Raw genomic sequence first — 25,904 nt, forward strand, 5'->3', positions numbered from 1 at the left:
AAAATTATTTTCAATCATACACATAGTCTTGAAATATAATTAAAAATTAAAATATATTTGTATTATATCTATTTGTCATGTATAAAATATATGTTCTATTACCTTGATTTTTTTGAATTCGCTAACCTTAAATATTTATTACTTGTAGTTGATGTTGACCTTTTCTAGATGATTTTTTCATGCATCACTTCTTTGTAGTTCATTTCATTCTAATGTATTGGAGTAAGCTTTTTTTAAGAAAAGAAAAAAATAGCTCATTTTAGTAGAAATCTATAATGTGAATAATGTCAAGTTATGTTATTCTAAATATGAAGTTATTTTATTCTATGTAATATAAATCAACTAAAGAAAATATAATTTGGATGAGGAGGACAAATATCCTTTATATTAGGTTGTGATTGTCAAGTGTACATGTGCACACCAAAAAGGTTTGAACGAGTTAGTTGAGAAAGATATTTTTAATACATATTTTATCAAATGGGGGAAAGTTAATGCAGTAGAGATTGGATTTACATTTAGATACCCCATATTTTACAGTGAGAGTAACTATAAGTGAGCCTCCTCTTTTTATTTTCTTATAATTATGTATGGACTATTTTGCATTCTAAGAGTAACTATAAGTGAGCCTCCTCTTTTTCTTTTTTTTTTATAATTGTGCATGTGGAATATTTTGCATTTTGGAGTGCCGCTCAAAAGAGTATGTTGGTTTAATACAAAACTTTTTTATTGATTTCACTCTTGATATAGTTGTAAATGTTAGTTGTTGTCTTTTTATTGTACCAATATTGAGTGTTGCCCTTTGTAGTGTTAGGTCTTGGTATTCATGTGTAGTAATTGACCATGTCATGGATAGCGCTATTTTCATACAATCATCTAATGACATAAGTATTATAGGTGTAGTTTTTGGGTCATTTTGTTTCCAGGGTGTTCCGTTGTAGTTATCAATCCTTACTACAATGTACATTAGAAGATCTAGTGGATTAGAGACAAGATTGTGACTAGTAGCAACAACTTCCCCAAGATATCCATTTGCAAGTCCTACTTGAGTCTAGAAGTTTATTGTTAGCATGATTCGTTGGTGTTTTTATAGAAGTTATTTTCAAAGTTGATCATCATTAACTTCGATGTTTGGTTTTTTGCAAATTTAAAATACTTATTATGATGGAAGATTTAGAAACTTTTTAATATTATTTTGTTAAGCAACCTCACCAAATCATTTGTAGAAAAAACGTCTACTGAGTTGTCAAATTCTTCATTTTCAATTATTGTAAGTAGTTTGTTTGTGCAACTCATTAACATTTCCCAATCTTGTCATGCTAGTTATGTATTATGTATGTTTTGTAACTAATGCTTCACAAAAGTGTGTTTGAGTTAGAGTGTCACCTTGTTAATTAAACATTATTTGTAATATGAAAGTGGTGAGCCCAAACTCTATGAGGATCTGCTGAAGCCAAATGGTCTCAGTCATTGCATTAACAGCTCCTCGATACTCAGCCTTAGTCGAAGAGAGAGAAATAGCATGTTGCTTCTTGCTCTGCCAACAAATGGGGCTTGAACCAAGGTGAAAACTATAACCTGAAGTAGACTTACGATCATCAAGATCACCATCCCAATCAAAGTCTGTGTAACCAACCAAGCGAAGTCCTGTGCCTGCTGCATAGTGAATCCCATAGTGATGTGTACCCTAGATGTAATGCATGATGCATTTGGCAGCTTTCCAATGAAGCTCATGTGGTTCCTGCATGAAGCGGGAAACCATGCCAACCGCAAATGAAATATCAGGGCATGTATGAGTCAAGTAGATGAGACTACCCACAAGCTGACGATACAAAGTGGCATCAACTGGTGGAGAAGAACACTGAGCCTCAAGCTTGACTCCTGAAAGAAAGGGAGTTGGTGCAGGCTTACAATTAGCCATATGAAAGCGTGCAAGTAGATCAAGAGCATACTTGGGTTGCGATAGTGTAATCCCAGAAGGTGACTGTGAAATCTCTATTCCGAGAAAGTAGTGCAAAAGACCCAAGTCAGTCATAGCAAATCTGTCATGCAAAGCAAATTTGACCCCGCTAATGATGGATGGGATACTCTTGTAATGATCAAATCATCAACATAGAGCACAAGTATCAAGTGAGAGTCATCCTGTCGCAAAATTTAGACATTTGGATCAGAATGACACCAGGTGAACCCTGCTGAGAGAAGAAAGGAATCCATCTTGGTGTACCAAGCCCTGGGGGCCTACTTAAAGCCATAGAGAGATTTCCTTAGTCTGCAAACCAAGGAAGTATCCTGGATGAAACCCTGTGGCTGCTCCATATAAATCTCCTCATCAAGATCACCATGAAGAAAAGAACTCTTCACATCCATTTGATGTACAACCCAACCATGAGTTGCATCAATAGCAAGTGTCGAGCGAATGGAGTTCATCTTGGCTACGGGTGCAAAGGTCTCAATATAGCCAACACCTGCAACCTGAGAGAAACCTTTCACAACAAGCCAAGCTTTATACTTATTCACACTACCATCCACGACATACTTGGTCTGATAGATCCACTTACATCAAACCATCTTTCTCCCCTTAGGGAGATGGACTAAATCCCATGTGGTGTTCCTCATTAAGGAACTATACTCTTCCTCCATAGCTTGGTCCCACTCAGGAGCTCCTAATGCTTCCCGAAATGTCTGTGGATAGGAAGTAGTAGCAATGAATGCATGTGGAAGATCCTGATGCTATGATCAAGTTCTCCATGTATCTGAAGGATCCCCAACAAGAGAACCCATGGACTCAAGTGTCTGTCAAGCCCAACGAGGTCTAGGTGGAAGTGGAGAACGAGGCTCCTCAACTACAAGTGGACCTTGCGGAGGTGTAACCCTCTGAGTTGGAGTTGAAAGAGTCTCATCATCTGAATCACTAGCATCACTATCCATAATGGAGGAAGGTGGAGGAGGTAGAGAGGCTAAGCTAGGAGAGATTTCCTCAAAGTGAACACTCCTCTCAATGAACACCTCATGTGTCTCAGGATCCATCAATCTGTATGCCTTAACACCCTCAGGATATCCAACAAAAATGTAAGGCCAACTCTGAGGTTCTAATGCCTTGTGTTTCTGCGGAGGTATGCAAGCCCATGCTGGACACCCAAGGACTCTAAAATGTCTCACAATTGATTTCCTACCAGCCCAAGCCTCAAAAGGAGTAATACCTTGCAAATCTTTGTGAGGAACCTGATTTTGGATGTGTGTGGCACAACTGATAGCCTCTGCCCAAAAGGTGGGATCAAGAGATCGTGCATGAATCATACAACTAGCCATTTCTTTGAGAGTTCTATTCTTGCGTTCTGCAACTCCGTTTTGCTGTGGAGTGTATGCTACAAAATGCTGAAGATCAATCCCCTCAAATGTACAAAAATCCTCAAGTCTCTTGTTCACATATTCCCTTCCATTATCTGTGTGAAGAATCTTGACCACTTTCCCAGATTGCTTCTCCACACGAGTCTTGAAGTCCTGAAATCTGTCAAATACTTCACTCTTATGAATAAGAAAGTAGACCCAAGTGAAGCGGGAGTAGTCATCAATGAAGGTGAGGACATAGCGGGCCTTACTAAATGAAGGTGTTGGAAATGGACCTGCTACATCGTTGTGAACAAGTTGAAGAACTTCCAAAGCTCTCCAAGCTTTCCCCTTATCAAACTTCTCCTTGGGATGCTTGCCCATGGAACACCCTTAACATACACCCTCCGAAAAATTGATTCGAGGTAGACCTATGACCATGTCTTTAGTGCTAAGCTGTTGAAGATAGCGGTAGTTGAGGTGACCAAACCGCTCATGCCATAGCTTACTTTCAAAATTTGAATGAGTAAGCAAGGCCCTAGAAGGTGAACTTGGCACAAAGTGGGAGAATTGAATAAAGCCTTGAGTTGTCATTGACTTGTCCCACTACTACCAAGGCATCATCATCAAGTTCTTTTACCACAACTGAATCTGGTGTAAACTCAACCTTTTTCCCATTCCCATAGTGAGTAATTTGGTAGATAGAGAGAAGGTTGGTAGACAAGTTAGGAACATAAAGAACATTCTCAAATGTTCCATCATCCATGTTAATTGAACCTTTCCCTTCAACCTCTACTTGTGTATCATCACCTATGTAAATGTGAGGTACCCTAGATGGCTCCAATGAAGAAAACTGCTCCTTTGTAGAACCCATGTGATAAGAGGCACCCGAATCAAGTATCCACTGCTATGAAGAACCTGTAGTAGCCACAAATGCTTTCCCTTCTCCCTTAGACCGCGAGGAAGAGGAAGGAGATGAATCCTTATTTGTGTAGGCGGATGGCAAGTTGATGTTGTTTTTCTTAAGAAGATTTGTCAACTCATCAACTTGCTTGGTGTGGCATCGATGCTCATCATGACCATACTTCTTGCAATATGCACAAGTTGGTTTATCCTAGGTGGTGTCCCCTTCTTGGAAGAGGATGAAAAATTGCCTTGTGATGGAGAGGATGATTGTCCTTTTTCTTGCCATGGCTTTGACTTAGAGTGCTTATTCTTCTTGTTGGAATATTTGCCTTGACTTCCTTGATTCCCTTGATTAGCCACCAAAGCCTGGGACTTTGAAGACTTGAGAAGCCCCATGTTCAACAACTTAGATTGTTCCAGTATCAACATTTCTATGAAAGCATCAAATGAAGGCATGACATAGGAACTCCCCACTGTCAAATGATGAGTTTGGAAGCTAGACACAAATGTTGCATATTCTGGTGTAAGCTTGTCCAACAAGTTGAATATCAATTGAGCATCCTTTTTGTCAATTCCACAATCCTTAAGCTTTTCTCTTAGCTCATTTGCTTTGGTGACATAATCTTGGATTGTATCAAAACTCTTGGGATCCAAGTTGGTGAGCTCATTGTCAATCTTATAACCTCTGATTTCATCAACTTGACCATACAATTTCTGAAACATATCCCAAGCATCTTTGATTGTAGTACACTTCTCAATATGAAAGATGAGGTCATCTGATACATACTTGCACAAAGTTCCAAGAGCCATGCAATTCTTAGTGAGAGATTCTAACTGAGCATTAGGATTAGCCTTAGATTCAGGTGGTGCTGCTATTGTTCCATCTATGTAATGCATGAGACCTTTTTCCATTAATTTGCTCCACACTTTAATTTTCCATGATGCATAATTATGTGGAGTTAAAGGTGGAAATTTATGAGGACTCATTGTAACAAAAATGAAAGAGCACAAGGAAAGAGAGGCACAATCACACAAGACACCCCCCCAAATTCACTCAATCAAAGAACCCCCCCCCTAAAAGTGATGATTTGACACTTTATACTTAGTGCGTATACAATGGGCCACTTGCAAAAAATGGCAAAGTGGACTTCTGATTTCAATTTTACAATTGCCTCAATAAGGCCAAAAGAGACTCAAACTAACAGTGCAAGAGGTCTAAACTAAGATCCATGCAATTTACAAGTACTAAATAGGCCAAATAAGACCAATATCTAAAAGTATAATTTTCACTCAAAATATCTAAAATCTGATTATAGATTATGAAAGTAGATTAAAAAACATGCACTTTCAAAAAAAATGGCACTTGAAAAGGAGGTCATATGAGCTCAAACAAGGCCTTTGAAGTTGCAGAATTGAGGATTGGACAGGTACAACTGAGAGAATCGAAAAATTCTGAAAAACTTGTGCACCAAAACCAGAAAATAACCACACCACTATGAAGGGCACGAAAAATTAGCCCAAATAAAAAACCATTGCACTAAAAAAGGAGAAAAATTGAGCAAGTTATGGACCTCCAAAGTTCACCCAAAAATCCAAACTACTAAACGGAGAGGGGTCTAAAAATTTCCAAAGAAAATGCTGACTAGGCGCTGACTGGGCGTTGCTGACTGGGTAGAAGGTACGGATCCCAAAAACAATTTCAAATTATTTTTTTTTCAAAAAATATTTTCAAATTGGAAAATAATTTTCAGAAAAAAAAATCCGAAAATTCCTTACCGTACTGCCCGATTTGGGCAAAAAATTTCCTCCACACCCAAAAATTGATTTTCACCAAAATAGGTCGAATTTATACTCGATTTTTATGGAAATAGCCTCCCGGACGCAATGGTGAGGTAAAAAACACCCCAAGATTCCTCCAAAAAGCGTAGATCCTTAGATCTAAAAATAGAAGCCTTCCACGATGTCTCCAAAAATCAATCAATGAAGCCCCAATGACTCTGATACCATGTGAGATTTTGCCAAGATCAAGGCCATAATGAAAAACAAAAAAAAAGGAGATAATAGAATGATAAAAACAAACTGTATTATCATCAATATGCAAATGATCAACTGGATTCACAATACAATGAATATAGGCCTGATTATATAGGCAAGACCATATGGATGTACGAGCACACAATCATGACATGTGGCTCAATGAGAAACAAGGGTAGGTAAGAAATACTAGGGGTAGGTAGGAGAAATAATATAATATTCCACAAGAGGTCACCGAATGTGGAGTGTAACAACAAATTAAGACCACAAAATGTGGAATTTCTTCTACAAGCTCTATCCCTATGTGCACACTTCCCTAAGTGTCTCAAATCCAAACTATGAAGAGATGCATTATTTTAAGTTAACTTAAGTAAAGTGTAATAATATCCATAATGAATATTTATTTACACCAACAAGAATTAATTTAATTTCTTTGTCCTTTTAAAAAAATAAAAAAATAAAAAAAGATAAAATAGAGTTAAAACTATTGCCTTAATTACTTTTAGAAAAGTTAATTAAATGTCATGAGAAAAGAGAAATAAAAGAAATGATTTTTACAAATAACTTTCCCATTTACTTTTTGTAAATTAGAAAAATAATTTCTTTTATTATTAAATATTATGATTTATTAGAAAACATTTTTGAACCTAAAAGTTTAGGTTTAATATTTTCGATATTTTGCTTGTAAAAAAAATGCATATTTTTGGAGAAATTTTGGAGGCCAGATTGGAAAACCAGAACTGGAGCTTGGAGGTTTGATTCAGATTGTTTCCAAAGTATTCATCTAGGATTGCTATCACAGGTTGGGTGTTTGTCACTCTTCTTTTTGTTTTCAAATTTTTAAATTTAGTTTAAAAAAAAAATACTTCTCTGTATGTTGATTTTTCTGAAAGATCCCTGTTTGAAGAGTTTTTAAAGTTGTTTAAATTTGAGAAAGGGTTTCCTGGTTTGGGAAAGGGTTTTGTTTTCTTGTTGTATGAATTTGCAAATTTATGGTGAAAGGAAAAGTTATGCTGGTAAATTTTTTGGGAATTTCTTCTTTCTGTGTATTTTTGTGTTCTTCCTATGTATGAAGAAAATTAGAGATTTTTGGTTTAATAAATTTCCCTTAAGGCTTTGTGAAAGAAAGATTAAGGAAACTTTATGTTTTCTCAAATCTCTGTTCTGTCACAGTTCTTGGTATAAATTCTTTTTTCATAAAATAATTTTATAGATGGCTGTAGTTTATTAAACATTTTTATTTAAATAAAAATAAATTTGTCTATGATTTTATTAAACTCTGTTATATGTTTTGCTGGGTCTGTGTATACCCAGAGTTTGGGTATTGAATTTATTAGTTCTAATAAATTAAAAAAATAAAATAAAAATAAAAATCATTCCCTGCTTATTTCACTCAAAAAAAAAAGAAAACAAATCATTCATTACTTATTTCACTCAAAAAAAGAAAAAAAATCATTCCTTGCTTATATTAACTTGGCAATGGGAGTTGATTTTTACAAAAAGAAAAAAAGAAATAAAAAATTCATAACCTGTGAAAATATATATAAAAAAATTAAAATAAAAAAAATCAAATTGACTTTTAAAATATTAAGTCAACAAATTTATGAGTTCGCTGGAAAACTCATAAATTTCTGAGTTTTTCTTTGTGTTTTGAGAAGTGAAATTTTTGTTAAAAAAAAAAAAGTTTTTAATTTTATTTTATTAAAAAGTTTTTTTTAATAGTTATTTATTTATTTATTAATTATTATTTAATATATATTTTATTAATGAGAATTAATATATATATTAATTAATATTTAATTGGTAAATTTTTATTATTAATTGTTTATATTTTATTAATCACGGATTAATAAATATTTGTTAATTAATATTTAATTTTGGTATTTGTCTTTATGTACGCAGGAAGTATCTTCTTTAGGAAAAGGATAAAATAATGTATTATTTGGAAACATTGGAAATTTAGTAATGTATCGTTTGGAAAATTGGCAAGTAAATGATATTTTCATTTAGTAAAATAAATTGTTTAATTTATATTTCTCTTTGTATTGGGAAATAGGCAAAATTGTACTATTTCAATTGTGGTATTGAATTTATCTTGTATTCTGATTTTCTGTTATTATTTTTCGAAAACTTAGATCCTTTAGAAAATTGGATCGATTGTTGTGTGAAAACAATAGGAAAGAAAATTGTCTTTTCCAATCCATGCCTAAGCATGTTTAATTTTTTGTATTCGCATTTGCTTAAGAAATGACAAGTCTTGGATTTTGTTTGTTGGATCCTGTCGTAAGTTTGAATTGGGTACCTATTTCTGTCTTTGATCTCGAGTTTTGACTGTTGTCTTGTGGTGGTGGTGTAACCGCTCATGTCCCTTATGCAGGTGTTGAATGTTGATTTGTGGTTGACCATAGCTAGTTAGGTCTCTAGTTAGAGTATCGTCAGCCAGTACACCTCGTATGAAGTCTTGTTTGACCAAGTAGGTATTCCTACCGTGTTGAACTTCATTTACTTGACCTTGTGTATTCCTTGGTTTAGGAGTTCGTTTGAGTATAGTCTACTGTCATTTGGGAAAGTGGCTTTCGATTGGGGCTGCACCCAAAGTGGTTGCTGGGTAACCCATCAAAAGTGTCTAAACACGTGATAATCTAATAGCATATTAGAGAGTTAGTTAATAAAAATACTAAGAAGATAATTGTGCCTCACACATGGGATGAGTGCTAGCACAGACTTGACATGTAGTCAGAAGGCCTGAAATGGCAAACCATCAACCTTGTCCTCACGAAAGGTTGTGTTGGGTCCACATGAGGCTTGGATGGGCCAGAGGTTCGGAATAGGTTGTCAGGTTTAACCAGTGGATGAGGCCGGGACCTATGAAGACATGCGATGGTAACCATACCAAGTTATATGATGACACTTATCCCTTTTGTTCGCTAGTGTGTTGTTTTGTTGTCTTGATAGGAGCATTGTTGAGGAGTCGTCCTAATGTTTATGCCCTCGTGAGAACCTGATATCATGTTAGACCTTGGGTTGAGAAGATTTAGTTTTTTTGATGCTCCAGTTGATCTTTTGTAGTTGCTTCTTATTATGTTCAGTTGGATCATTTCCTATTCAAGGATCATTCATGTATTTATTTGACTGATGTGGTCGTATGTATTATTGGTTATGTTCGTCTTGATGGCAGGATTGTAAATGATGTGAACCTTATGTATTCTTCTCTATTATTTAATTATCAGAGGGGTCTTGCAGTTGAGCAGACCCGAAGATGTAGCCCACTAGGGGTGAACTCCGATATCATTTCAGTGTTATATGATGTTTATGTTCTTATGTTCCTTTTTAATTTAGTATGTATGGATGACATTATGTTAGAATGTAGAATGTGGATTAGATGAAGGTAATCCTAAATGCATGTATATAGTCATCTTATTTAATGCAGTAATTTGGATCATGAAAGAATATAGATTTGAATAATTGAATGTATCTAATTATTAATAATGCAATTAAGTATGCATGGAAAGTATTCATTAGTTTATGATGAAATTAAAGTACGTTATGAAATTAGATGCATGGCATATGGTTAATGTAAGTTTGTACATAATTCTTGGTTAAATTTTATTGGATGAACTTAATCATGTCACCTATACTTTTAACCTTAATGGATGAACCTTATCACGTGATCTATATTTTTATCTTACCGAAATAAATTATCCTTGTTTAAGTATTATCTTGTCATTAAGTTAATCAACTTAATTGGATTAATTAACGTGAGTTGAGTTAAATATTGAATTAAGTAATCACATTGGGAAACTCTTTAGGTGTTATTTGAAGTCTTCCGCTGTGTAATCTGAACTTTAATAACTCATTGTATCACCATGTTGCGTTTAATTTTAAAAAAAAAATTATTTGCACTCTATTCTTGTGTTTTAGCTTAATCACTTTAGGGTTTCCTGGTGGGGCATTACAGTGGGTCTATTAGATAAAATAATGATGGCAATGCTGCATATGAGTTGCAAAGACTCAGTCTGTGAGTCCACTTAGCATCAAGGGGGAGTATATTGGATAGTTATGCAAATGTGCAACTTGAAATAATATTAGTAATGTCAAGCATGCAATTGAAGTTTCTAAAGATAGCTTCTAAATTATTTATTATAGTGGTTTTGATAAATTTTCATAGATGACAATTTCGATGTTCTAGAAATTTCCTTATTTGTGATACCTGAACTGTTATGTTTTAGAGGCTAAACCTCTATAAACACGTAGCTCTTCATAGGTATCGGCTAAGACTAGGTTTTACATGTTTTACCGTTAATTATCTTTATTTGTGGTTTCGTCCACAATGGAAGCTCATTTGAATTCGTTGGGTGCACAATTTCTAAGATTTGACAGTGCAAATATCTATACCTGTCCCGCTTCAAGCATTGATAAGTATTTGCAAAATATCTATACCTGTCCCGCTTGTAGCATTGATTTTTAATTAATGAGAACATTATTTTGTTTTGAATGGGTATCTGCGTCGCCTTTGTGGTCAGTAGACTTTCATCCTCTGTCCTCCGCAAGTTGTGTTTTGTGTTCTTTCTCCACGCATGTTTTTCCCATGCACACTTTGACCTAATTGTTCGAAGAAACAATGGAATCCAAGTCTTTTCTGGAGGATGAAAGATAGACATGCTGCTGTAAATACGACGACAAAATTAGAGAATAGAGATATGAAGTAGAAGTAGATGGACGTACTGGTGTAAAGGTGAAGAAAAAATTGGAAAATATAGATATGAAGTAAATTCTACGATGGTGTAGGTACTGTGGACCACCCATTTTAATCCTTCTACTATTTTTCTGAGTGCGTATCTGTTTACATGTCGTCACCAGTAAAGCGTTTTCCTACACTGGAATAGACCCACTTTTACATAATCGTCAGTCAAGACTCAGCGAAAGTCAGTCAAGTTTTTTTGTTCCAGATGAAAGGGGACCATTCCCATTAATGCAAATTCAATCATATGTATGCTTTGCATTACTATTTAATGTTATATTTGACAGGAATTATCAGAAAGCTTGTGTTTCATGAGAAAAACGATAGATAGACAATTCTACTTCTTGGAGAAAGAAAAAGATTGTGTAATCTTTTTATTAAAATATTTATTCTAATTATAAAATATTTTTTATTATAAAAATTATATATATATTTTTTTAATTTTTTAATTTAAATTGTGCTTTAAATTATGATTAATTTATATATAGTATATTTTTATGTAAATTGTTTAATTATATAGTCTTATTATGTCAAAGAGCTATTCTATTTTAAATCTCATATTCTTGCATTTCCCTTTCACACAACTGATTTTGGTGGGACCAAGGAGCTCGACATAGAGGTCCCCCCAAATCTTTCCAATTCACTCTTCTTTTTGTTGAATCAAAGAAATAATAATTTATTATATATACTATTATATTAAATTAAATTAACTATGTGACATAAGATAAAATTTTAGATGAAATATATTTAAAAGAGTTACATATTATGCTACAAGCCTTAATCTTTTTGGTCATGATTTGACAATAAAGTTCTAATTTGTCCATAATTTAGTAAAGTGTAATTAGTTATCAAGTCAAAATTAATAACATCACACACACACACACACACACACACACACACACACACACACACACACACACACACACACACACACACACACACACACACACACACACACACACGTGTTTGTGTAATGCTAAAATTTACAAACTCATGCAAATTCTAATTTAGTTTATAACTTTATTTTTATGCAATGTTTTAATGATTATATATTGACAAATAGTATATTTTTTATGTTAATTTTGGCCCATTTCTTAAGCTTTCACCTATTTTTATTACAAACATTTTATGTGTTTGATCTTTTCTTATCTTTATCAATAAAATTTTATAAGTATTTTATTATTTATTACACCTATCATTTCCCCATATTTCAATATATATTTCCTACCTACATATCACCCCTCCATTAGCTTAGATAATTCTCATGAGTTTGGAATCAATATGATATACACAACTTCGACCCTTGAAATTAAAAAAAATAAACTCACATTTTAATTGACTTTCACTCATTTTAGTAGTCATTATGAGCTAACTAAATACATGATACAATGATTTATTGATGTGTCCTTGTATTTGAAGCATACAACTACATTTGTATTTATCAAGTCCAATAAATGCCCATATGTATTTAAGTTGAATATCACTTACAGTTTAGGAAGGAGCATGATAGAAAATACTTCCATTAGTTCACTCATTGTAAAGTGTATGAATGAATAAAGATTGTTCTCAATTATTCATAAATACTACAAGAATATGAGTTTGCATAGTATAGAATCAAGATTATAGTTGTGGATAATATCTATATGCTTTTAGTGTGTGTTTTCACATATAAATTGGACAATCCCAAAATTGTATCTTGTTGGAATTTTCATACAATACAATATAAAAGACTCACATTTAGGAGTAGCCTTCATCACTATTTGATACTCTTTATTGCCTCTATCTTACTCTAGTATTTTTATTACTTCAGTTAAGTTTTTGTCCATCATTATCTGAAATGCTCACTCAAGAGAATAGAATGAGTTACCTTTCTTAGTTAAATTATAGACAATGGAATTCCTTTTCTTGTGAAAGAGCTTGAAAAATATTATTCTAAATTTAAACATGTCTACATTTGTGTTTTGATTAATAAAAGCATGATAGGCTCGTACCATTACATATCAGCATACACTTGGAGCGCATGAGGGATGCACAATTGGCACAAAATCTACATTTGTGTTGATAGAATTGATTTCAAACAACTTTCAAACAATGTTCTTGCATATCCCTTTAGTTTTATACACATTCAAGTTCTGTTGTTTTTGACCAACTTGATTAATATAACATTTAAAACCTTGATATATTTATTTTAGTGTACCAAGATGTTATCTCCATTTCCTTATTTATTTATCCCTTGCACCTCCTAAAAGTAAAAGTGCTAGTTATATTTTAAAATTGCATGGTGGATCAGTTAAGTCTATAATAAACAATAAATTAAAATTCAGTCTAAACATTATTTATTTTTCATTTTAAATTTTCAAACTTATTACATATAAAATACATACCTTTTTTAATACAAAATAAAAACCTTTTTTTAATGAAATAAAAATTTAAATAAAAAATATAAATTAATTACTTTAATCAACACATCCAAATTTAATAACACATTCATAATATTTTGATAAAAATAATTTAAAATAAATATAATTAAAGATAGATATGACATAATGATATTCTTATGCAAACATTATGACAAGAGTTGTCATATAACCTCAAAAACTTTTAAATTGCATTCTCAAAATATTTCAATTCTTTGGTTCATATCATTTGTAGTTTGTCGATTGCAAATTGCACTGTATGGTTAGTCTGAACTTAATATAACAAGATCTTCTTGCTATGACCTCAAGACTAGAATATTAAATGATTTGTACAGACTTGACCATACACAAAGAGATTAATAAAGCCAAAATACAAACTTGATCATTCACAATTTTACATTCTAGAATTTTGCTCAAAAGAGAATGTTGGTTTCATACAATTCTTTTTTTTATCGATTTCACTCTCTATATAGCTGCAAATGTTAGTTCTTGTCTTTTTTATTTTACTAATATTGAGTGTTGACCTTTGTAGAGTTAGTTCTTGGTATTTATGTGTATTAATTGTCCATGCCATGGATAGTGTTATTTTCGTATGATCATCTAATGGTATTAGTATTATAGGTGTAGTTTTTGGGTCATTTTGTTTCCATGGTGTCTCATAGTTATCAATCCTTACTACAATGTACATTAGAAGATCTAGCGGTTTAGAGACAAGATTGTGACCAACATCAACAACTTCCCCAAGATACCCATTTACAAGTCTTGCTTGAGTCCATAAGTTTGTTGTTGGCATGATTCATTGGTTTTTTCATAGTAGTTCTTTTGAAAGTTGATCGTCATTAGCTTCAGTGTTTGGCTTTTTTGTGCTTTTTAAAATACTTATTGTGATTGAAAGATTTAGTAGCTCTAACATTGTTTTGTTATGTTGTCTCATCAGATCACTTGTAGCGACTATGTCCATTGAGCTGTCAAATTCTTCATTTTCAATTGTTGAAGTACTTTGTTTGTGCAAATCATTAACTTTTTCCAATATTGTGGTGCTAGTAATGTATTACGTATTTTTTGTAATACTTCACAAAAGTGTGTTTGAGTTGGAGTGTGACCTTGTTAATTGAAAATTATTTGTAAAATGAAAATTGTAGTAAATTTTTTTCAGAATATTTTGGCATTTGAGTGTGATACATAGATAGGTTTGTTTATGATAGGTGGTAGTTGTGTTAGGTAACCTTTTTGAATTATAGAGGCTAAACCTCTATAAACACGTAGCTCTCCATAGGTATTGGTTAAGACTAAGTTTTACATGTTTTACCATTAATGATCTTGATTTGTGATTTCGTCCACAATGGAAGCTCATTTGAATTCGTCGGGTGCAAAATTTCCAAGATTTGATAGCACAAAGATTTATACCTGCCCCACTCGAAGCATTGATAAGTATCTGCAAAATATTTAAATTTATATTTGATATATGTAAAGGCAAAATTCAACTGGCATGGTTTGGTACGTAGTATAGATTTTTAATTAATGAGAGTATTATTCTGTTTTGAATGGGTATCTGCGTCACCTTCGTTTCTAAGTTGTCAGTAGACTTTTATCCTCTGTCCTCTGCAAGTTCTCTCGTGATCTTTTTCCATACACACTTTGACCTAATTGTTCGAAGAATAAATGGAATTCAAGTCTTATCTGGAAGATGAAAGATAGTCATGCTGCTGTAAATACGAAGACAAAATATTAAGTAGATGGACGTACTGGTGTAAACGTGAAGAAAAAATTGGAAAATATAGATATGAAGTAAATTCTACGATTGTGCTTTAATTTATGATTAATTTATATATAATATATTTTTTATGTAAATTGTTTTATTATATAGTCTTACTATGTCAAGGAGATGTGTCCTATTTTATTTTAAATCACAATTATCTTATTCTGTAATCAAATCCAAAAATCAAAATTAGGACCTAACACAATATCAAGACTTAGATTCTTGCTTTTCCTTTTCACACAACTCATTTTGGTGGGATCAAGGTGCCCAACACAAAGTCTTTATTTAGTTTATAACTTTTTTTTTTTTTGATCGATAGCGTTATGTAATATATTGCTTAAAATAGAAAAGTTTTACATTCGAAGAACAGATAAACTTCCTGCGACACAATGGGGACACACCCCTACTACAAAAAGGAACCCGACAAGACTCCATCCCACCATGGCCAACAACCACAAAAAAGGTCACATACATCAACAAAAACCACAAACTAGGCCCCGAACAACCCATAAAACCTAGCTACGAAACCACTCCAATGCCTATTCTCTTGAAAAATTGGGGATACCCCTCCTGGGTCCTGCCTCCTACGTCACGGTTCCTCCATCTGGCACCGTTCCTGGCCTGCTACCAAACAGAGACCCTCGCTCCACCCCCTTCGCCAATTTCTTTGGGATTTGATGTCGAACCAATAGCCTCCCATCCACATCCAGAGGGGCCTCAGACTGAATGGGAGTCACCTTCCCATGGATCTTCACTCGCTTGGTCAGCCCCAATTTGTGCACAAAAACCACAATCTCGTCCCAAACTTTCCTTGCATCCTCCACCTGCAATTCTACCGACCGGGAAGCCGACCAGATGACAAAAGGTTGCAACACCCCAACATCCACTCCAATCCTCCTCCGTGGGCTTTCCACCAGCTTCAGCCCCTCGCCAATGATAGCTCGGGCCACCACATCTTGCAAACCACCCACCCATTTGGGACTTAACACTTAGTTTATAACTTTATTTTTATTCAATATTTTAATGATTATATATTGACCAATAGTATATTTTTATGTTAAATTTTGCCTCATTTCTTTAGCTTTCACTATTTTTATTACAAACATTTTATGTGTTTGACCTTATCTTCTCTTTATCAAAAAACTTTTATAAATAATTTATTTCAGTTCTAAGAGATTTCCACAATCCGTCATATAAACAAGAGTTTCTGGATTTGATTGTGTGCAAGATTTTTGCATCAATGTTTTGGATCACGCTCTCTGATCCATCATCAAGATGAAGAGAGTCAAATAAAAAATGATGGATCACGGAGTGTGATTTGAAATGTTGATGCAACAATCTTGCACACAATCAAATCCAGAAACTGCACTCTTGTTTAAATAATTTATTTATTACACCTATCATTTCCCCATATTTCAATATACATTTCCTACCTACATATCATCCCTCCATTATCTTACACAATTCTCATGAGTGTGGAATCAATCTAATATCCACAACTTCGATGCTTGAAATTAAAAAAATTAAGCTTACATTTTGATTGACTCACTTGTTTTAGTAGCCATTATGAACTAACTAAACACGTGATAGTTTGATTTGTTGACGTGTCCTTGTATTTGAAGCATTCATTTACATTTGTATTTATCATGTCCAATAAATACCCAAATGTATGAGTTGAATATCACTTACAATTTAGGAAGGAGCAAGATAGGAAATACTTCCATGAATTCACTCATTGTAAAGTATATGAATGAATTCATAAATAATACAAGAATACGAGTTTGATGGATCATAACTATATGCTTTTAGTGTGTGTTTTCACATATAAATTGGACAATCCCAAAATTGTATCTTGTTAGAATTTTCATACAATAGAATATAAAAGACTCACATTTAGAAGTAGCCTTCATCACTATTTGATACTCTTTATTGCCTCTATCCCACTCTAGTTTTTTATTACTTCATTTAAGTTTTTATCCACCATTATCTCAAATGCTTGAACTCTTGAGAGAACAAGAGCTGTAGAGCAACTAAGTTCCTACCATGGAGTGCAATGACAATTTTGTTTTTGTTTTATATGTTGTTATATATAGATCCAAAGTTTCTAAAAAGATCAAAGAACAAGTATGTTCCTCATCTAAACAACGAGGATGAGATATCAAGGTTGTAGCAAGGCATAAGTAGTTGTTAATCAAATCATGGTAACTATTGATGAAGGTAAAATACTTAATGAAACCAAAAACATAAGTAGTTGTTAATCAAATCATGGTAACTATTGATGAAGGTAAAACAATTAATGAAACCAAAATGATAAGTAGTTGTCAATCAAATCATGGTAACTATTGATGAAGGTAAAATACTTAAAGAAATCAAAAGCATAAATAGTTGTCAATCAAATCATTGTAATTGTTGATAAAGGTAAAATACTTAATGAAACCAAAATAAATCTACTATCAAACAAAAGATGCTACACCAAAATAAAATATCAAAATCAGAAATATCTATCTTTGGACCACATAAAAGAAAATTATTATGTATTTCACATAAACAAAACTAGCTTTCAAAATATCAAAAGATAGATCAAGAATGATTTTTTGAATATCAAATGCAAAATATAAATTGAGTCAATTTTAGATCCTTAATGATCCCTACTATCTTAGCAATAGTTCCATATAGTTGTTCAACTCCCTTAGATAAAAAAAAAATTAGAGACCTTGATGTCTCATTAGTTTAATCTGAAGGAATCTCCATCCTAGTTGGAGCCATGCTTGAAATTATGGATATCGAGTAAAACATAAGAAAAAGAAAGAAAGATATATATCTATTCAAAGGATGCAACCTAAATGGGAAGTCAATGAAAAAAGTCTCACACAATTGTTGAATATTTTGAGGTAAGGGTTTGTAGATCAGGCAGTACAACAAGAACCATTTCAAGAAAGAAAAGTTGCTTAAGAATTTTTTTTTCTTACTTTCACAGTTGTGGACTGCAAGCTATTAGGAGTATTAAATATAATCCTACTAGGTGGATGCTAGAAGCTATCTCTATTGTAGCTAGAGTTCAACTAGGTTGCATAGCATTTCAAAAACTTATCTCTCCGTAAGTAGGTCTTATATTGTTGTTGCTGGAGATTTGAAGTTCATATTTGTGATGTTACGTATCAAATTTTATTATTGAAGGCTCGTCATAACTTAATATCGCTATTGATGGTCTTAGGAATCCCATTAACAACCACCTTCAATCCATGCCTTTGTATTTCCTATGCAACATTTCAACATTCGCATAAACAATTATACATTACACAAAAATACTATAGAAGAATTGGTAAGATTATGGATTGGATAAGGAAATATTTCAGTAGGTGGAAAATGGAAAATTCCTTCCATAGCAAAAGAAGAATTCAAAAATCATTTTAAAATATGAAAAAATTCATGACACATCAAACCATTCCACATCCATGAAACCACAACATCTCGTGAATAGATACGTTAAGAAACATGATAGACAAAATAGATTATAAGTTTTCTAGATGAATTGAGGAAGAAGTCATTTCTCAACATAAAAGGCCCTAAGGCTTCTTTAAATCACTTTTGGACCCTATGTAAGAAACCTCTTATTTTGGGAGGTGTAACAACATGCCATTAAATTCTCACAGCTATAAAAAAAATGTCTATAATTGGATCCTAGTTTATTTGTTTTATAGTTAATAGAATTTTGCCTTGACGTTGTAAGCTATCATGCTATCTGCGGGATTCCATTATGGTATCTTGACAAGATGTATATAGTAAAATATCTCATAAATAACACTTGCTCCTCTTTGTGTTTCATCTCCTCCAATTATATAGACCTAGCATATAGAAGCAACTGGAACTTTAAACACATTTGATAGTAACATGGAATCATTGTGTGGCAATAGGACGAACATAAAAGGTCATTGAAATGAATAAAGAACCTGGTTAATGCCATGGCCTTGAATGCTATCAACTATCTTTGAAGTTGCATGACCACCCCATGAAGTACCAAGAACGGTTCCTCCAATGTTTGTGAATATCATTAATAACCTTTGGGTTTAGAGGGATGGTATTTTTAGAGTAAAAACCTTTATAACCTCCTTGCACAATAAAAATGCAAAAGTTTACTTATTCACAAAATGTTATGCAAGAGTTCTGATTAAAGATTACTTGCAATAATATGGTCATACATTCGACTGAGTTCTCAAACCAAATGATATTCAAACTAGGAAAACTTTAAAACCTAAAAAAATTAACATCCTCTAGTGAGTATCTTTTCATTTGCAACATTCAAAGCAAAGAAGAAAAGAGGAATAAACTTACCTTAATGCCAAGCACATCTTGAACTCCATAAATATTCCATAAACAAAATACAATTTCATAGATGATAAGGTTAAGCCCTGAGCATAGACCTCCACATGTTACTATATAGGGACACACTTCATTTGTTTTAAAATAGACATGTTAAGAAAAATCAATACCACATATTCAAGTTGGGGAAACTTGAAATTTTACTTTGAAATTTATTTTTATCATAGAGACATACCTTTTTCCTTAGTCCCGCACAATGAAAATGAAATCCTCTTGGACTATTTTGTCTGACAAAAAACTTTGGAGCTTAGGAAAAGTCACAAATTCATATATCAAACTAGATTGAAATCAAATAAGATGCATTGTAAAATTAAGTGAACATAGAAAAAACGTATGGATTGTACTTCTTAGATAAAAGAACTTACATCTTTTGCAACTACATCATTTGGCTGAACAAAGTATTGCTTGAAATGGCAAATTCAACATCTTACATTAGAATAAGACTATACTTAAATGAAACCTTCTTCTTACTGGAGAGGACTATAGATTTTTTCAAACCAAAATTTTCATAGATTTATATTAAACTAAAATGAATTACATAGAAAATCCACGAAGATAATAACATAAAACTTAAAAGAATTTTTTTCTTTTATTCAAACTTATTTGACATGAGCATAAGCAAGGATGTCTTGCAAGGGATTTGGATAAGTCTGCAACATACACATAATCCACCAAAAAAAACCCTAAATTAGAAATAGTCATTGCTAGTCTTGTCCATATTTTTTAAATCATTAACATTTAACAACCTTTATATTATCATTTACAAAATGAAGAAATGTTTTGAGCGGATCATTTTGACAATAATAAGAGAGAAGAGTACATAGCAACAATGCAATATACTTTATAGATAATTGGCTTAGATATGGAAGCATTGTGGATAAAAAACCATGGCTGGTGAATCTTTTAGGGCAGGTCCTCATGCTGCTGCTTAGCTTATTTTGGCTAGCAGCTCCTGCTCAAATTTTTTAGCAGCAATTTGTGGAGCTGGTGGCCTCATGAAAGTTGAATTTTGCTGCTTATAAAAACAAGCAGTTATTTTAAATTCTATTTTTAATATAATCTTTAATAATAATAAATTTTCACCTAAATTTTAGAGAAAAAATTAGAAACATAAAAAAAGGGAAAAAACATTGTGGAGCCACTTGTCATTTTTCTCAATAAGCAGTTGCTGCTTATTTTCAGCCCCCCCTTTTTTTCAAAGCTTATTTTTAAGTTTTAACCAGTGGCTGCTACACGAAAATAGGAAAAGATTCTAATTCATCCTTTCCTCTTAATTAAAAATTTCCATGGGAACACTCCAATTGCTTAATTTTAAGCAGATTTTACATTTAAGCAGCAGCATGGGGACATGGGGTTAATATTTAATAGAGTATCGCATTTTACAGAACAATAGGATTTTTGCCATCTCAAGATGCAAACACCAAACGATTTCATTAAAACAAAAGGGAAAAAATCAAATCTTTGTCGACTGTATCTGCACGTTAAAAAATTACGTATGAAATATACCCTAACAAACCTAGGGCTAACATCTAGAAAATACCACAACTTACTGTTCCATGGTAATACAAAAAGTTTGCAGTTGTAACTGTTTTTAACCTCTTCTGTTCTTTTATTAGCAACGCCACTAGAAACTATGAACTACAGTTTACCAGGACAATCCACCTCTCACCATCATGCAAAAGAAATGAAGCGCTAATCGCCAACTGTTCGTTTGTAGGTGATCCTCAAAAGTTTCGCAGATCTGAAGTTTTGTAGGACTGAGCATCCTAAAATCTATTTTGCAGGCCTTGTATTAGGAAGGTGTGCATTTTCTTATCTTGATACATGCGAAAGTAGCTGCCAGCAATTTGCAAAGCAAATCAGAATCTGCCAATATACGTTGGATAAAAATTTTGCTTTTAAAAAAGCAACTTATTGAAATCACATAGCGGGAAATAAACAATTGTAAAAATTTCTCGCAGTTTGATTGGATGAAGAAAAAGAAATTAATCATTGTTTACGTGTTGTAATAGAACTAGTTGCCTTTCTTAGTTAAATTATAGACAATGGAATCCCCTTTTCTATGAAAGAGCTTGAAAAATATCATTCTAAAAATTTAAACATGTCTAAATTTGTGTTTTGATTAATAAAAGCGAGATAGACTTGTACCATTACATATCCGTATAGTGACACTTGAAGCGCATGAGGGATGCACAAGCAACACAAAATCTACATTTGTGTTGATAGAGTTGATTTCAAACAACTTTGAAACAATGTTCTTGCATATCCCCTTAATTTTATACACATTCAAGTTTTGTTGTTTTTTACCAACTTGATTAATCTAACATTTAAAACCTTGATATAACTATTTTAGTGTACCAAGATGTTCTCTCCATTTTCTTATTTATTTATTGCTTGCAACTCCTAAAAGTAAAAGTGTAGTTAAATCTTAAAATTGCATGGTAGATCAGTTAAGTCTGTAATAAATTAAAAATTAAAATTCAATATAAACATTATTTATTTTTCATTTTAATTTTCCAACCTATTACATATAAAATACACACCTTTTTTAATAAAAAGAAAAAACCAATTTTTTAATGAAACCAAAATTTAAATAAACAATATCAATTAATTACTTTAGTCAACACATCCAGATATAATAACGCATTCATAATATTTTGATAAAAATAATTTAAAATAAATATAATTAAGAATAGATATGAAACATTATGGCAAGATATACCATGACCTCAAAACCTTTTAAATAGCATTCTCAAATAATTACATAACAAGATCTTCTCGCTATGACCTCAAGACCATACACAACTCAGAGAAAGCTTTTTGAAAAATCAAATTGTGAAATTATATATATTTCTAGAACATAATCAGCAAATATACCATTATCCTTATTAATCTGCAATCCTTCGACCGCAAGAGTCTTCATCTAAAACCTTTACCATTGTCTACCGATTTCTTAGGAATAGCTTTAAACCTCCTTACTAAGACGATCGCAGCCACACAATCTATCATGAATGTTCCTTCTAATATTTGTTATAATAACAACACCAATTAACACCTGCTTGCGAGTCCGTTGTTTGGCTTGCTGTAGTGAACTGGAAGCTATCGCTGTCATCATCGTCTAGCTGATCTAATTGCACCTCTACACCCCTTGGAATTTGTAGCACAGGAGCCTCCATCGTCCCTTCCAATATCTTCACCACTTCCCCCATGTTCGGCCTCTTATTTTCATCCTCTTGAATGCACAGCATACCCACCATAGCGGCTCTTCCTACCTCTTCAATATCCGCCTCATTCGCTATCCTTGCATCCACAACACCTATAATGTTTCCTCTTTGAATTTGAGATGCAGCCCAGGTAGGAAAGTAGAACCTGCTCTCCTCCACATTCAACTCAATATTTCTTCGCCCAGATATAATTTCCAGCAAAGTCATGCCAAAACTGAATACATCTGCCTTGGCAGTGATAGGAAGGCCGGATACCCACTCGGGAGCCAAATACCCTCGAGTTCCTCTTGTGGTCGTCAGCACTCGGCTGAAATCTCTGCCCACCAGCTTGGCCAGCCCAAAATCGGCCACCTTGGGGCTGAAGTCGTCATCCAACAGAATGTTTTCAGGCTTAATGTCACAATGAATGATGCGATCCCTGCATTCCTCATGCAGATAGACTAATCCTCGTGCAGTGCCCACTGCGATCTGAAATCGAGTCTTCCAATCCAACACCTTCCTTGCTTCTTCATCTTTACAGAAGAGTAAAGACTTTAGAGAGCCATTGGGCATGTAGGCGTACACTAGAAGCCTTCGAGAGCCTTCTACGCAGAATCCCCGAAGCCTCACCAAATTCACATGCTGTATTCTCCCGATGGTGCTTATTTCTGCACGGAATTGCTTTTCTCCTTGGCCAGAACCCTCTAATCTTTTTACCGCCACAAGCGTGTTGTCTGGCAGAGTTCCTTTGAACACAGAGCCGAACGCCCCACCCCCGAGCCTATGCTTGAAATTCTTGGTTGCAATTCGCAATTCTTTGTAAGTGAATGTTTTGAGTGAATTTGGGACGTCCTCTTCTATGCTTCTTCTGGGCTGTCTTCGACGTCTCCATGACAGAAGAAATCCGACCAACAGGAAAGCTAAAACGACAACAGCTACAGCAGCGATAGTCGCAGGAAGCACAATGCTACGACCATGGGCTTTGCTGCTTCCTTCTGATGTCGAGTGGCGTAACTCAGAGGCAGCTAGCCTAATGAAAACAGACTGGCCGGCAGATGAATCACGCATTCTGAGCAATTCTCCAAACCACAATTTACAGACGGGTGGATCAGAAGTAGCGAAAGCAAAGGCTGTGCAGGAGCAATTGCTGAGACAAGCAGTCCGGCAGCCTTGCTGTGTTGGCTCGTTGTTGATTAAGACAGCTCCTTCTTCGGGCAAGTATTGGTTCTTGGCTTCAGAGAATTCATCGGTGGTGCCCTCTGTGGCAGAACAGTGTAGAGGTGTTCGTCGTTCACAGCCGCTTGACTGCCAAACATGTGACTCGTTCTTGGACTTGGTGAAGCCATCAACACAACCACACACTTCATTTGCATAGCACACTCCATACGCCCCGCAGATATCATAGGCACTGCATTGACTTCCGTGTGTTGACCACATCGAATTCCATTTTTTATCTTCCATCAAGTAGTAAAGCTCTAGTCTGCCATTATCTCCTAACACGATCCGCCCCACGACGTTCTGTTCTAACCTGAAATTGAAGTATATGCTTGAAGGAGAATTCCTCACACAGAACATTTGGATTGTCTTGTCACCATCCAACTCATGAATGTTGGTAAAATAATTCGTGACCCACTCTCCAGTGGACCAATATGGAACATTGTTGTTGTAGACCATCACCAGCTGCGTCTTTCCTGGAGAAATGTCCATTCCAAAAGAGAAGACCCCAATTGCGGGATCCACAGAACTCTTCCTCGAACTTAGCTTCATGCCTTTCGAAAAGTTCATGTTAGGCAACCATGTATCTCCCGGATGAGCAAAACTCTCCCAAACAATCTCATACTTGTTGCGGCCCTCACCCAGCATAATGAAATTACCAGCTTCTGTTATCACCGCCCGCGATCCTTTCAGGCCATTATCGGTCGACCAAACTGACAGGCCCTTACTATCAAACAATCTGAGATGACCATCCCTCGAAAATAGCAGAACGCCGGGCATGCCTCTGACAGGATTCTCTCTGTTAGCCACCCAAACTGTGGTCTTCTCAGAGAGATGTGCATACCAGATGCCAATATACCAATTGTTCGTTCCACTCGGACTGAAAAAGCCCAATGCAAACACGCCGTTCTTTGACAATATGGTCTGATTTCCAGTGAGAGAATTCCCCAATAGAAGGGTATCTCCACTACCCACTGCTAGTGAACTGCAATAATGTGCTGCAATAATCACAGTAATTGCTAGGATCAAAGACTTCATCGCTATTACAATAACCATACCGTTTGTATTTTCTTAACAATTGGTTAAGTAGTGCGTAGATGGTCTTATTTTCGCGTATAAATAGAAAGGATTCAAGAACATGACCAAAGTAGTGACGTCGATCCCGCGTGAATGAAAGCAATATTTACAAATACCGAGTCGGAGTAAATGTGACAAACCCGAATTGTGAGTGGTGTAAATGTATTTAATGATTACAAATTACCGAGTGGGAGGAAAGAATTATGAACCTTGTAAATGCTATCTGGAATGTCTACTAAGTACTGGAGTGCTTATAGATGGGGGGTGTCCTCCGACTTCGTCGGCCGCGCAATTTCTAAGATCCGACTGTGTGAGATGCGCAAGTTTTGTCTATAGCATGAATTTGGATTCAATAATTTGAAGTTATATTTGAAGGTGCAATGAGTAAAAGGATTTATCACAAGGAATATATGCATATGAGTCTTAATAAGTACCCGAAAAATAAGCAGTAGGCGGGTGAGAATTAACTTGACATGAACTGCCATGGTCAGAAAATATAATTTTTCAAGAGAGAAGTATCCGGTTTTGAATGGGCATCTTCCTCGCCTTTATTAACTTTTCAGAAAAATCTATGACAAAGTCTATCAAGTTTATACGTTTCATTAACTGCTCTGCGAATCTAGAATGTGTAGTACTCAAGTATTACGCGCAATTTCTACAATGGGCTTACAACACTTCGACGTAATTGTCGAAGACGAAGTGGAAGTCAAGTCTTTTGAAGTCGAGTATAAACGCGAAGACAAAATCAGACCATTTATACGAAGTAAATTCTACGAAGTATGATGGCATAGCAGTAGCGCCAAGCTTGGAATTTATCATAACTAGTGTCAGAGAGGCGAATAATTAGC

The 25,904-nt window shown here is 34.2% G+C and overlaps 1 protein-coding gene across 1 annotated transcript; it reads right to left on the reverse strand.

The window, feature by feature from the left end:
* Positions 1-15,765: 15,765 nt before the first annotated feature.
* On the reverse strand, positions 15,766-25,017 carry LOC131026956 (G-type lectin S-receptor-like serine/threonine-protein kinase At2g19130). The gene is made up of 2 exons (XM_057956947.2): positions 22,617-25,017; positions 15,766-16,136 (listed from the first exon to the last, which is right to left on the reverse strand). The coding sequence occupies exons 1-2, from the start codon at positions 25,015-25,017 to the stop codon at positions 15,766-15,768; spliced, it is 2,772 nt and encodes a 923-aa protein (XP_057812930.2).
* Between the last annotated feature and the right edge of the window lie 887 nt (positions 25,018-25,904).

This window comes from Cryptomeria japonica, chromosome 10 (genome assembly GCF_030272615.1).
Source record: "Cryptomeria japonica chromosome 10, Sugi_1.0, whole genome shotgun sequence".
NCBI classification, from domain to species: Eukaryota; Viridiplantae; Streptophyta; class Pinopsida; order Cupressales; family Cupressaceae; genus Cryptomeria; species Cryptomeria japonica.

Excerpts from the sequence above, each read along its gene's own strand:
- LOC131026956 (XM_057956947.2), bottom strand. The coding sequence starts at position 25,017 with ATGAAGTCTTTGATCCTAGCAATTACTGTGATTATTGCAGCACATTAT. Across the intron at positions 16,137-22,616 it reads AACAACGGACTCGCAAGCAG|ATGTGGTGGCCCGAGCTATC; the intron begins GTGTTAATTGGT and ends GTGGTTTGCAAG.